We start from the raw sequence: 12,513 nt of genomic DNA, 5'->3' as shown, positions 1-12,513 counted from the left end.
GCTGGGAGGGGCCTCAGAACAGGGAATGTCAGAGCTGGGAGGGGCCTTAGAAGAGGGAATGTCAGGGCTGGGAGGGGCCTTGGAACAGGGAATGTCAGAGCTGGGGGGGGCCTTAGAACAGAGAATGTCAGAGCTGGGAGGCACCTTGGAACCTAGAATTTTAGTGTTCTTTCTCAGCCCCTCAAAGTATTCTGTATTTACTTTGTAATTGAAAGGGCACTGTAAACATAGGAGTAGTCTGGTGCCATCGGCTCCCAAGTTGCCTACATGCTACCTGGGTGACCGGGTCGGATCAATCTCTTTGAGCTCTAGGGAACTCTTTCAGCCCTTACACTGCAGATGATTTTCTGCTGTGCATCATTGGATGGAGTTTTCCGTACCGGGAGTTCCTCATATGGATGGAATCACAGGCCTGGATTGAATACGCCTGCTCTCTCTTCATATTGACTCCTGGGTGCTCATGTTTTACCTCCCCTCAGATGTGATCTTCCCGAGGGCAGGGGGGGTTTCCCTGTTGTCATCCCCCCAGTACCTAGCACAGTGCGTGGCCCACAGTAGGCACGCCAGAAATATTTGAATCGAGCTGAGTGGAATAATGTAGAACCCCAGGAAGGGCCAGGACCATAGAAATTAGCTAGTCCAGCCCCCTGATTTCTGAGCGGAGGGAAGGAACCTGCCTTCGTTCTCGGGCGGTTTTCGGTTAAGATATGACAGGAAGATTCTTTGAAAAGTGTGATGGAACTCCATGTGCTCAAGGATTCTCATTCAGAGAAAGTGAAACCAAGGCTCTGTGAGTCACGTCCTCCCTCCTGGGAGGATTGGGCCAGCATTCTCTCCATTGCGCCCAGCTCCCCCCACGACCCCCCGTTTTAAGTTTGTTAATGAGTTATTGAAGGGTATCTCTACACCCTCCCAATCTCCCATGAAGCCTACCAGGCAGGGGTTGCTATGTTGCTTTTCATGGATAAAGAAGAGGCTGAGAGAAGGTAAACCGCTTCCTCAAGGTCACCCAAGACTCTGGTGTCATGACTGGAAGAGAGGCAGGGCTCTTGGCCCCTGGCTCCTGGCTTAGCGGTTTGGATGTGAAGATGTTCTGTCCCAAGAGGGACTAGAGAAGAAGGTGGATGGAAGGAAGGGACCCGAGCCGGGGGGATAGAAAGGCAGAGGGAGGAATATGACCAGCAGGTACCCCTGGGGAATGCTAAGTGCTGGGGGCCAAGACCTTAGGACCCTAGCGCCAAGTGGAGGGGACTTGTCTAGCACCTGGCTCCATGCCCAGAAGGCTGGTGGTTTCCACACACAGATGTGCCAAGAGTAGTGGCGGGTTGGAAGCCAGAGTAGAGCGATGGCTTCCTCTCCACCACCCCACCCCCACCCCCACCCCATCTCGGGGCCCCTTCCCTCTCCCCACAAACCACAACCTTGGGTCCCCCCCTTCCTAGGATGTCCTGGTGAAACAGCTGACGGCCTGGGTGACCACAGACTCCAGGGTGGGGACGTGGGGGACCTGACCCAGCATCTCTCCCTTCTGGAGGGAGGGACACCCCCTCCTTGTACCCCGTGGGTGTGGGTGCCGTGACACCCTAGGGGGAAGACGGCTTAACCTCAAAGATGGTTGAATTCGAAGAATTCTAGGAGGCGCCCAGGGTCAGAGAAGCGACCGCCCATTGACTCCGCCCGGACCCACTAGTTTTCGGGGTCGTGTTCCCAGAAGAGCTGCCCCCACCCCCATCCTGGGAGGTGCTGGCCGGTCGGGGGAGGATAAAGTGGCCCTCGGGCCACGAGGCCTTCAGTGTGGAGGTGGCTCTGACGAGGGAGGCCGCGCTCTGGCTGCGGGCACCCAGCATGTGGGCACGGCTCAGACTGAGCTCTCTTTTCGGTATGTACTTCCTCCCATACCCTATTCACTTCAGGCAGGCAGCCAGGCTGTGGGGACTGGGGGGGGCGGAGATGAGAAGCCACAGGCACCCCTCAGACTCAGACACTTTGCTCAAGAAGCCACTTAGAAGGCATCCCACGGGCCAGCTGATTGCGTGGGACAAGCGATCCCCGAATCCTACAATTCCGAGGCATCAACTGAACGCCCAAGGAGATGCCCTGGTAAGGTGAGGCTGATTTGTAAAAGGCTCATGGTCGAGGCAGGTTTGGATGGAGGAATGGGGCAGGGCTGGGTGACGAGATGTGGGGGGTACCTAAGGGAACAGGGCAGCAGGAGGGAGGGAAGGATTCTCCACTGGACTGGTCCAGATGAGTGTGCCTGGGGCGTGGACATGGCCCTGGGAAGGTGCAAGGTGGGGGCTGGGGCTTAGGCAGCTACTGAACCCTCTCTGGCTGGCTGAGGGCCTCTCCTATTGGTGCTGGGGTGGGTGGAAATTGCAGGAAGCCGGGGTCCTGGCCCCTGATGGCTTGTCTTGTTATGACTATTGGGAAACACACACCCAACTGCACCAACACACGCATAATCCCGTGCACGACCCAGCCACGCACGCACAACCCAACAGCACAATCACGTAAGAATATTTGTTGCTACTTGTAAAGGGTTTTAGGTTTAGCGGGAATACCCTGCCCTCACTCCATATCATACATTATCTCATCTAATTCTCATGCCCCTGGATCTAGGACCTGTGATTTCATTGGTGTGGGCATATCACAAAGGGCCTATTACTTTGAGCCCCAGAGAAATGAAATGATTCAGCCAGGGTCACACAGTCAGTTAGGATCCAGGGCCTTCACATTCTAAGTCCATAGGCAGACACACATAATCACCTGCCCAAAAGCCATGAGATACAAACACAGGTGACCACATGTTCTCAGGCCCTGCCTCACACAGGGTCTCATTTCTCCGGCAGACCCAAAGACACACAGCCAGCCACAGATTCAGGGCAGCATCAGAGCATGGCAGCCCTCTGGAGGAGCTAGATCTCCCCTTCTCTTTGAACAAAGGAGGAAGAGGCTCCTACCCTGCCCCCCTGCCCCGTCCGCTGCACCCCCCTCCCCCCAGCCCCAGGAAGTTCATACATGGGTGGCAGAGCAGGTACGCACACACTTATATACTCAGACTTACACACGTGCCCATGGTCTCAGCCCGCTCTGGCAGATGCCCAGAGATGGGCTCGGTGGGGCGGCAGGAGAGGCACGGGCCAGGCCCAGGTCTGGGATGTGCTTGGGAGGCTGGGCTCCCCAGAGCCCACCCCGTCGGTGGCTGCAGCGTGTTGGGACCCAGCGAGTTTTTAGGAAATGAAGAAGCAGCTGTCGCCACTTTCCTTTCATTGCGAAACCAGTGCCTTCCGACCATGTGGTTGCCCAGTGCTTGGCACCCGGGCTGGGAGCGGTAACTGCACCCCTCCCCCTGCGGGCTCAGCCCTGGGCTTGGCTCCCTCCTCCCCTGCTGGGCCCCAGACCCCATCTCCCCCGGGTGGGCAGGTGGGGACCCAAGTGATAAGATCTGAAAAGCTCAGAAGTCATGTTGTCTGCTGCAGAGAAGAAAACTGAGGCCCAGAGAGGGCAGAGAAGTGACCTGCCTAAGGTCACACAGCTAGAAAGTAGCAGAAGCCGCCCTTGACTCTAGTTGTTCTGATGCCAGACCCCATGGGACTTCTACCGGCCACTGCTTCCCATTAGACTGAGAGCTGAAAGGATCCTTAGAGGTCAGATCCCTGCCCCTCATTTTACAGATGAGGAAACTGAGGCACAGAGTGGTTAGGTGATGAGTCTGGGGCAGGATTTGAATCCAGGTCCCCCTACTTACTAGTTCTGTAATGTAGAAGTAGATAGAAACTGCTTTGGGCTGCTCCCACCAGCTGTCCCCTAGGCAGCCCTTCCGGGACCCTGCCTCTGCTCTCCTCCACCCTCCAAGATCACCTGGAGGATGCTGCCTCTCTCCTGATCCAGCTGGGAGGAAGGGACAGACAGACAAGCTAGAAACAAATGCCTCCCTTCCACCCTGGAAATAGGGGCCAGAGCCCTGCCTTGGAGCCTGAGGACCTGAATGAGAATCCTGCCCCCACAACCCTAACAGGCTCCCAAGACCACCTGGCCCAATCCCTTCATTTGGCAGTCATGCAGCTAGAAAGTGGCGAAGCTGAGACTGAACCCTGGGCCATTGACTGAAACCCAGGTGACCCTGGGCAAGTCACCTCCTTTCTACGGGCCTTAGTTTCTGCCTTTTCAGAATGAGATGATTTCCTTCCAGCACTGACTTATTTCCATTCAGCAGCTGGGATCCCTCCATCCCACGACCAAGCTGGTCCCCTCAGGTCCTCCTCCTCCCCCCAACCACGGTGTCCCTGCTCTCTCCCGCTCCAGGCTTGACCTGTGGTCTGTTGTGGCTGTGCCCAGCGGCCGGAAGCACTTGCCCTGTCTACCAGACCCTCCTCTGTCAACTGAAGAACATGGCAAAGAAAGACTTCTTGAAGGCCTTTGTAAGTGCCCGCCCCACCCTGTCCCCAAATGACCTTCATCATTTCAGTTTATTAAAGCTTCCCTGTTGTGCTGAGGGATGGTCAGCTGGGTGTAGTGGGTAGAACCTTGGCCTTGGAGTCAGGAGGTCCTGAGTTCAAATCCTGCCTCAGACAGCTCCTTAGTGTGTGTGACCCTGGACGAGTCACTTAACTTCTCTTGGCCTCACTTTCCTCATCTGTAAAATGGGAATGACAGCACCTACTTCCCAAAGTTGTGAGAATCAAGTAATATTTGATGCATATGTATACATATATACATATGTATACATATGCACATGCACATATATTGCTTTGGAGATGCTAACGTTTAAATGTTAGCTATGATAATGCTGAATGAAGATGATGGTGCAAGGAACCAGGGAGGGGATATCATCGGATCATAAATTTATAGATGGAAGTGTCCTTAAAGACTGGACCCCTTAATTTTTTCTTGTTGTTGAGCCGTTTTCAATCGTGTCTGACTCTCCATGACCCCATTGCAGGGTTTTCTTGGCAGAGATACTGGAGTGGTTTGCCATTTCCTTCTCCAGCTCATTTTACAGATGAGGAAACTGAGGCAGACAGGGTGAAGTGACTTGCCCAGGGTCACAATGATAGCAAGTATTGAGGCTGGATTTGAACTCAGGGAAATGAGTCTTCCCGACTCCAGGCTTCTATTGTACCGCAACCCTTTCATTTTACGGATGAGGAAACTGAGGCCTAGAGAGGAAACATTGTTACACTTCCCCACAGACTTCTGCCTGCACTTAGGTCTTCTTTCCTTCCTTCTGTTTCCTCCATAAGGTTGATTTTGATGCCCATAAAGTCCTCATCTCACCAGTGAAAAAATGTGGCTCATTGAATAAAGATCTAGCAAGGGGGAGCTGAGTAGGAGTGGTCAGAAGGGGAGGAGGAGAACTGGATGGCAGGGGCATGAAGAAGCAGAAGAGAGAATGCCCAGGAAAGGAGGGTGATTGGCAGTGCCAACGGCAGCAGAGAGGTCAAGGAGGATGCGGAATGAGGAGAGGCCCTTGGATTGGGCAGTTAGGAAAGCACTGCTGTCAGTGGAATGATGAGGTCAGAAGCCAGCCTCAGTGGGTTTGGAAAAGCCTCCTAACAACAAGAACTTTGAAGTGGGATGGGCTGCCTGTGGAGGTGGTGAGCTCCCCGTAGCTAGGTGGCTTCAAGCAGGGGACATCATAGAAGACACGATGGATTCTGTGGAATCCCTCCTCTTTTCTTAGCCTCAGTTTCTTTATTCGTGAAATGAAGAAATTGGACTTAATGCCCTCTGAGATCTCTTCTACCAAATTTATGGAGTGTGAGATCATTACCCTTGTCTGTCATCATCATAGCTAGCCCCCCCCACACACACACAATCTCATTTGCTTCTCAGAACAACTCTACGAGACAGGTTCTGTTCTTATTCCCATTTTACAGATGAGTAAACTGAGGCTGACGGGAGCTACATGATGCGCCCAGGGTCATACAGTTAAGGAAATGTCTGGAGTAGGACACTTCTCACCCACTACCTGGGGGTGGCCCCCCAAGGCTCTACCCTGGGCTCTCTGCTCTTCTCCATCTATAACACAGTGACCTTATTAGTTCTGGTGGGTTCTTGTCTCCCTCCTGAACTCCGGTCTCCCCTCAGCGCCTGTCTGGTGGACATTTCCTAGGCACCTCTACCTCAACCCGTGCAAACGAGGACTCATCTTCCCCCCTCTTCCTGACTTTCCTCACAGTAGAGGGTACCGCCCTCCTCCTAGTGACCCAGGCTCAACTCTTGGTGTCATCCTTATCCTCACCCAGCCCCCACAGCTGATCCATGGCTGAAGAATGTTTCTACCCTCTCTGCGCCTCTCATAGCCTCCCTCTTCTCTCCACTCATCCTCCTTCCCCAGGATGATTGCGATAACCTGGGTGGTCTCCCTTCAGCAAGCCTCTCTCCCTACTCTAATATGTCTTCCATCTGTCGCCAGAGTGGTTTTCATTTTTTTTTTTGCTAGGCAATAGGGTTAAGTAAGTGTTATGTGTCTGAGGCCAGATTTGAACTCAGGTCCTCCTGAATACAGGGCCAGTGCTCTATCCACTGCGCCACCTAGATGCCCCCAGAGTGGTTTTCTTGAAAGCCCTAAGTGACCACCTGCAGGACGCAGTGTAAAGTCTTCTGCTCGGCATTTACTCAAAGCCCTTCCCAAGCCCACTCCTTCCTACCTCTCCAGTCTTCATGCACCTTTCTCTCCAGTCCTAATGCCTTCGGTCATGTTCATCCGTGTCTGACTCTTTGTGACCCCATTTGGGGTTTTCTTGGCACAGATACTGGAGTGGTTTGCCATTTCCTTCTCCATTTCACAGATGAGCAAACTGAGGCCAAAAGGTTAAGTGACTTGCCCAGGGTCACACAGCCAGTCAGTGTCTGAGGCCAGATTTGAATTCAGGATTACGAGTCTTCCTGACTCCTAGCCTGGCACTCTCTATCACTACTTCCCATCTTCTCTATCTTGTCTGTACCTAGTTGTTTGCACGCTATCTCCCACTGGAATGTGAGTTCTTTCAGGGCAGGGCCTACTTTGTATACCCAGCACTTAGTACAAAGCTTGGCATACAATAAGCTCTTTTGTCGGGGGGGGAGGGGAATTGGGGTTAAGTGACTTGCCCAAGGTCACACAGCTAGTAAATGTCTGGGGCTGGATTTGAACTCAGGGCCTCCTGTGCTCTATACACTGTGCCACCCAGCTGCTCCACAATAAGGCCATAATAAATGCTTAACATCAAGCAGAGATCTGCCTCTTTCTTACCCAAGCTCTGCCCTCTTAGGCCAAGCAGATCTTGCTTCCAAACAACAACCCTCCCTCCCAGCTCCCGCCTCCCTCAGAGGCTTCCATTCTCCAGTGTAAATACTCCCACTTCCTCCAACTCCTCCTTCTGGATATGGCTCATCCTGCCTCTGGAGTCAGAGGAGCTGGGTTCAGATCCTACCTTTGGCCTTCCTCCCTATCTCTTCATCTCCTGGCCTGTGAGTTCCTCCTCTGATGTCCCTTCTCAAACCAGATCTATGATCCCATGAAATCCTCCTCATTCATAAAATGGAACCATCAGAGTAGATGCCTCTGGGCTCTTTCCCAGCTCCAGGTTTATGAGCCTAGATGATTCCTGCGGGGAATCTTACGATTCCCCAAGAGCATTGGGAAGAGTTTCCTCTAGGGACCGGAGCTGTCTGTCTGCAGGAAGACGAGGGTTCAGTGAAGCTGTCCCATAGGAAGATGGGCTGCCTTAAAAGGTAGAGAGCTCCCCGTCAGTGGAAGACTTCAGGAAAAGTCTGGAAAGTGCTGGGGAAGGAATTCTGGGTCAGCTCCTGGCTACTCTAATGTCCTCTGCCCACTCTGGCATTCTGTGATTCTGGGCCTCAGTTTCCTCCCCTGTCACATGAGGGAATTTGACCTAGCTGATCCCTCAAATCTCTCAGATGTCCCCCCCATCTGTCTAGGACTGAACCACCCATCATTTGGGGAGCTTTTACCCTAGGTTGAGCAGAGCTGGGGGTCTTGCTTCTAGAGGTCCCCAACACCCACCTCTTTCTTCCTCAGATGACTGACCAAGGCCTAAACTCACCACATCTCAATGAGACCTGCACAGGGAGCTCGGACTTCCCCGTGACAGAGACCCTTAAGGACTTACCTCCAGTCACCTTCCTCCAGACTGTGAGTCAGACCGTGCGCCTCATTGAACAGAAACTCAATGAACCCGTCTTCAAGCGGATGCACATCTACCTTCAAGGCATCGATAACAATGTCTGCTGCATGCTTCAGGCCCTCCTCCCGGCCCCCGCTGCCTGCCCTGCTCCTGCAAGCAGAAGGACCCTGTCCCCAACTCCAACTGTGGGAAGTTTCTCGTGGAAACTAGAGAGATGTAAGATCATACAGAGCTACCAGCGCTTCATGGAGGCTGTGGGAAAGGTGCTGGAAACGTGGGGTGCTAGCCCCGGGCAGAGAAATAGGAAGAGACGTTCCCTTCTCAATGTCCTGCTTGGCCAGAGGAGGAAAGTCAGGGCCGGCTGACTCAACCCCAGGGGCATGGTGCTATATCAGCCTCCAGGAAGCGGCCCTAGACATCTCTGCTGGGCCGCCTGAAGAATGATGGAGTTGGAGGTGGTGGGCCCAAGGGCTCACCTGCTGATCCACCTTTCTGCTGGTTCTCACTCTGGGCTTAGAAATGGTGCACTTTAATAGGAGGGGGGATTCCTGACATCTCCCCAAATAGTGATTGATACAGTGCTGTTATTGGGCTGAACCCCCTCCCCCAGGCCTTCTCTGCTCCTTCAGGGCTGCCCATTCAGGTCATGGGGCCGGCAGAGCTCAGTGCCCCGTGACTCTTCATGAATCAGAAGCCGACTTTCCATTGATTCAGGGGTCTGATGACAAGGCTTGACTCAGGGTCCAGTGCCTGCCTTGTTCCCACCCCCACCCCCTTACCCTCTCTTTTGGGGGCCTTAGCTCCATTCTTTCTGCTCTGACTTTACTCTTCCCACCTGCCCCTGGGCCCCTAAGAGTTTTCCTCTTTTGAGGGCTGGGGTGGATGATTTGGGCATGGGGGGAGTCAGGAAAGTATATGGCCAGTTGGGGCCTTGTGCCAAGGAGCTAGCCTTCCCTCCTCTCACTCCCTCACCTCCCAATAGATACTGGAGATGGCTCCCAGGGCGACAAAGGGGTCACCTCCCCTGGTGACATGGGCCAACCTTATTCTGTGCCAATGGTTTGCCCCCTACAATAATGACTCGCTGAGATAGAAAGTTTGCCACTTGGGGAGAAACTGCTGCTGGACGGCAAGTGTCCCCCAGGGATGATTCCCTGGGATCCAAGACCCACCCCCATCCCTGCCCATCCCTGAGGGCACAGAGAATAATTTATCAAGTTTCTATTTATATTTATTTATTAGAAACGTATTTAACAGTATGGTATTGATATCTGATGTATTTAAAATTCACTTATTTTTCTAAAGCTGTTGTGTGTGTCTGTCTGTTGTCATGTGGTAAGGGGAGGGATTGTGATTAAGGCCCACAGAGTCAGAATGGGCTCCCGGGGGGGAGGGTCCTCTTGGGTGCTAGGCTTTGGTGACTGGGGGGAGGCTGGGGAATTGATCTAGAGAACCTTTGGTCGATCACGGGGGCACCAACTTAGTAACAGAAGTGCCCTCAAAGGTCATTGATACCACACAGAAGCCCAGAGATGTTCAGCAATTTGCCCTAAGTCAGTGAGAGCGTGTATCTATGGTATCTGAATGAGTCTAAGCGAGCATGCGTGTGTGCGCACGTGTGTGCGTGTGTGTGTGTGTGCATGCGTGTTTGTATGTAACAAGTATACTCTAGTTCACTATTCTAGAAGGAGGGTCCGTTCTCCCTCAAGGGTCTGGGGGTGCCCTGAACAATTGCAGTATCTTCTCTACTGCTGTGACTCAAGTCCACACTGGTTGTATTTCCTCCACCGTTAGCCACCAATGAGACTAGTTGATCTTCAGCTGCGTCCAACCCTGTGACTCCATTTGGGGTTTTCTTGGGAGATACTGGAATGATTTGCCATTTCCTTTTCTAGCTCATTTTACAGATGAGGAAACTGAGGCAGACAGGATGAAGTGACTTGCCCAGGGTCACACAGCTAGTAAGTGTCTATGGCTGGATTTGAACTCAGGTCTTCCTGACTCCAAGCCCAGTGATCTACCAACTGCGCCACCTAGTGGCCCAAAGGGACTAATACTCCAGTTCTATTTAACATGAAGAGTGATTATGAAGATATTTAAGAGCAAATACGCAACCATTTGCCCCCAGTACTTTGCAGGTGCATTCTCCTCTATATCGCCTCAAACACCAAGGAATGTGGGCTCAGACTTAGCACGGCTCCTACCTAGTGTTGGTTCCACCAGGTTCACATAGAAATCCAGCCTGACTGCTGGAGGATGAGTCCTTGTCTCATGTGCTGCTGGCCTGAGCCAGCTGAGGAGCTTCTCAGTCCTGGATGACTGGATTCCCAGACTGAGTGCTGGGAATATAAACAAAAGCGGAAAGGAAGACAGTGTCTACCCCCAAGGAGCTTTCCTGCTAATGAGGGAGACAATACAGAGAAGGAAGTTGAAGGAGTGGGTGGGGGTGGGGAAGGAAGGTGCCCAGCGCAGGGAATGTCGGAGAAGTCCTGAGTACAGCCTAATGGGAGCAGGTGCTAGGAGGAGCTGTCCAATCAGCGAGAGCCAGACATAGAGCTGGAGGGCCCATAGAGGCCAGCTAAACCAGCCCCTCCATCATATGCAGGATGGAAGCTGAGTCCCGGAGGAGAGTAACATGCCAAGGTCACACAGCAGAACATCCCTCAGGCATGGGGCTCCTTTGGCTCCGACACTCAGTGAGAATGAGACACACCCCTAGCTCCCTGTCAAGGCTGCTGTGAGCAGAGCTCCTAGTCTGCCAGAGAAATGTTGGGGCAAGAAGTATAACTAGCGCAAGACCAATGGGGCTTTGCCCTAAGGTACTGACATGGGGAAGTGGAGGGTGCCACTTCTCCAGGGGGCAGGCTCTTTCCTCAGGCGCCTTTCTGGGCGTATTCACTAACTGAGGGCTAACTAGAGCCATTCCACCATGATGGCTTTCAGAAAACACCACTCCTGAGAAAAGGAAGCTTCCTGGAAAGGGGAATTCACTTGGATGGTGAGCTAGCTGCCACAGGTCACAATCTCTGGCTCTCAGATGCTCAGAGCTGGAAGGGGTCTCTGAGGCCATGACTGAGTAAGGATCTCTTCTGCAGCTTCAGTGGGACAACCAGCACAAGGAAGGAGTGGCTTGGGTGTTGGGCGTACAAAGACAGGATGCCCTCAAGGAGCCTTCTCATTCTGTTGATAAACTGTCATCCAGCCTTCCAGAGAAGATATCCCACCAGGGGGAATCTATATTCATTCCAACTTTTGGTTAGCTCCAATTATTAGGAAGGCAACTAGGTGACTCAGTGGATAGAACTCGGAAGACCTGAGTTCAAATCTGGCTTCAGACACTTACTAGCTGTGTGACTCTGGGCAAGTCTCTTCACCCTGTTTGCCTCAGTTTCCTCATCTGTAAAATGAGTTGGAGAAGGAAATGGCAAAGCAGTCTAATCTCTTTGCCAAGAAAACCCCAAATGAGGTCACAAAGAGTCAGATACGACTGAAAAATCACTGAACAACAACAAATTATTAGGAAGTTCATCCTTCCACCAAGCCTAAATCTCCCCCAGTGTAACTTGCACCCACTGCTCCTGGTTCTGCCCACTGGGGCCAAGCAGAAAAGTTGGATCTGTCTTCCCCACGACAGCCCTACAAACACTTGGAGACAGCTTACTGCATCCCCCCTCGCCCCCTCCACCCAGTCTTCTTTTCTCCAGGCTAAATATTCCCTTCAACTTTTTTTCACATTGGCTTGGATTCCAATCCAGCCTCTTCCAGAAGGCTTCCAAAAGGGGGGAAGTCACTACCTTCCAAGAGGAGGCTCATTCCACTTGGAGATAATTCTAATTAGAAAAATTTCCCTAAATTTCCATTTCACAACTGCCTCAGCCCCACCCCCTCCCTGGATCTGCCCTCTGGGGCCAAGTTGTTGATCCTTCTTCCTCTTCGAAGAGGACCAATGACATCATGGGTAATGCCTTGACTTGCGTGTGAATTGGATTTAAGTGAGGCAGGATTGCGCAAAGTTGTCAGCCTCATTCTCTCTTCCAAGTGGAATGAAGCTAATCCCTCATCCCCCTAGCAATCTTCTAAGGACTCAAAACCAGCCACTGTGCCCCTTTCTGAGTCTTGTCCAAGCTAAACGTTCTGAGTTCCTACAACCCCTTCCCATATCCTACGGCCCCTCACTGTCCGGGTTGCCCTCTGAATCTCTCCCACTTGGCACTGATGGTCCTCAACTGTGGTCTCCACCTGACCTGAGCCTGGTGCTCTGGATGGGGTCCACTTCTAGGCTCTGTCTAGAGTGACCTTCATCTTCTCATTTCTGGCTCCTGTTCCCAAAGCCCAAGTTGCTTGAACTGGTGTCTGGCTCCATGTCACACACACGGCTGAG

General features: G+C 52.6%; 1 protein-coding gene across 2 annotated transcripts; it reads left to right on the top strand.

Moving 5' to 3' along the window:
• The first annotated feature begins 1,722 nt into the window (after nt 1-1,722).
• On the top strand, nt 1,723-9,436 carry OSM (oncostatin M). 2 transcript variants are annotated; one of them, XM_027862399.1, is made up of 3 exons: nt 1,723-1,879; nt 4,306-4,421; nt 8,027-9,436. In XM_027862399.1, exons 1-3 carry the CDS (start codon nt 1,846-1,848, stop codon nt 8,495-8,497), a joined length of 621 nt encoding a protein of 206 aa, XP_027718200.1. In that variant the 5' UTR covers nt 1,723-1,845; the 3' UTR covers nt 8,498-9,436. The 2 variants fall into 2 exon arrangements, with proteins under 2 accessions (XP_027718200.1, XP_027718209.1); XM_027862408.1 differs by lacking the exon at nt 1,723-1,879 and adding an exon at nt 1,894-2,105.
• Nucleotides 9,437-12,513: the final 3,077 nt, after the last annotated feature.

This window comes from Vombatus ursinus, unplaced genomic scaffold (assembly GCF_900497805.2).
Source record: "Vombatus ursinus unplaced genomic scaffold, bare-nosed wombat genome assembly UNPS02001287.1, whole genome shotgun sequence".
NCBI classification, from domain to species: Eukaryota; Metazoa; Chordata; class Mammalia; order Diprotodontia; family Vombatidae; genus Vombatus; species Vombatus ursinus.
Note: the sequence above shows the minus strand (reverse complement) of the source record. Positions and strands in the feature narration are given on the sequence as shown.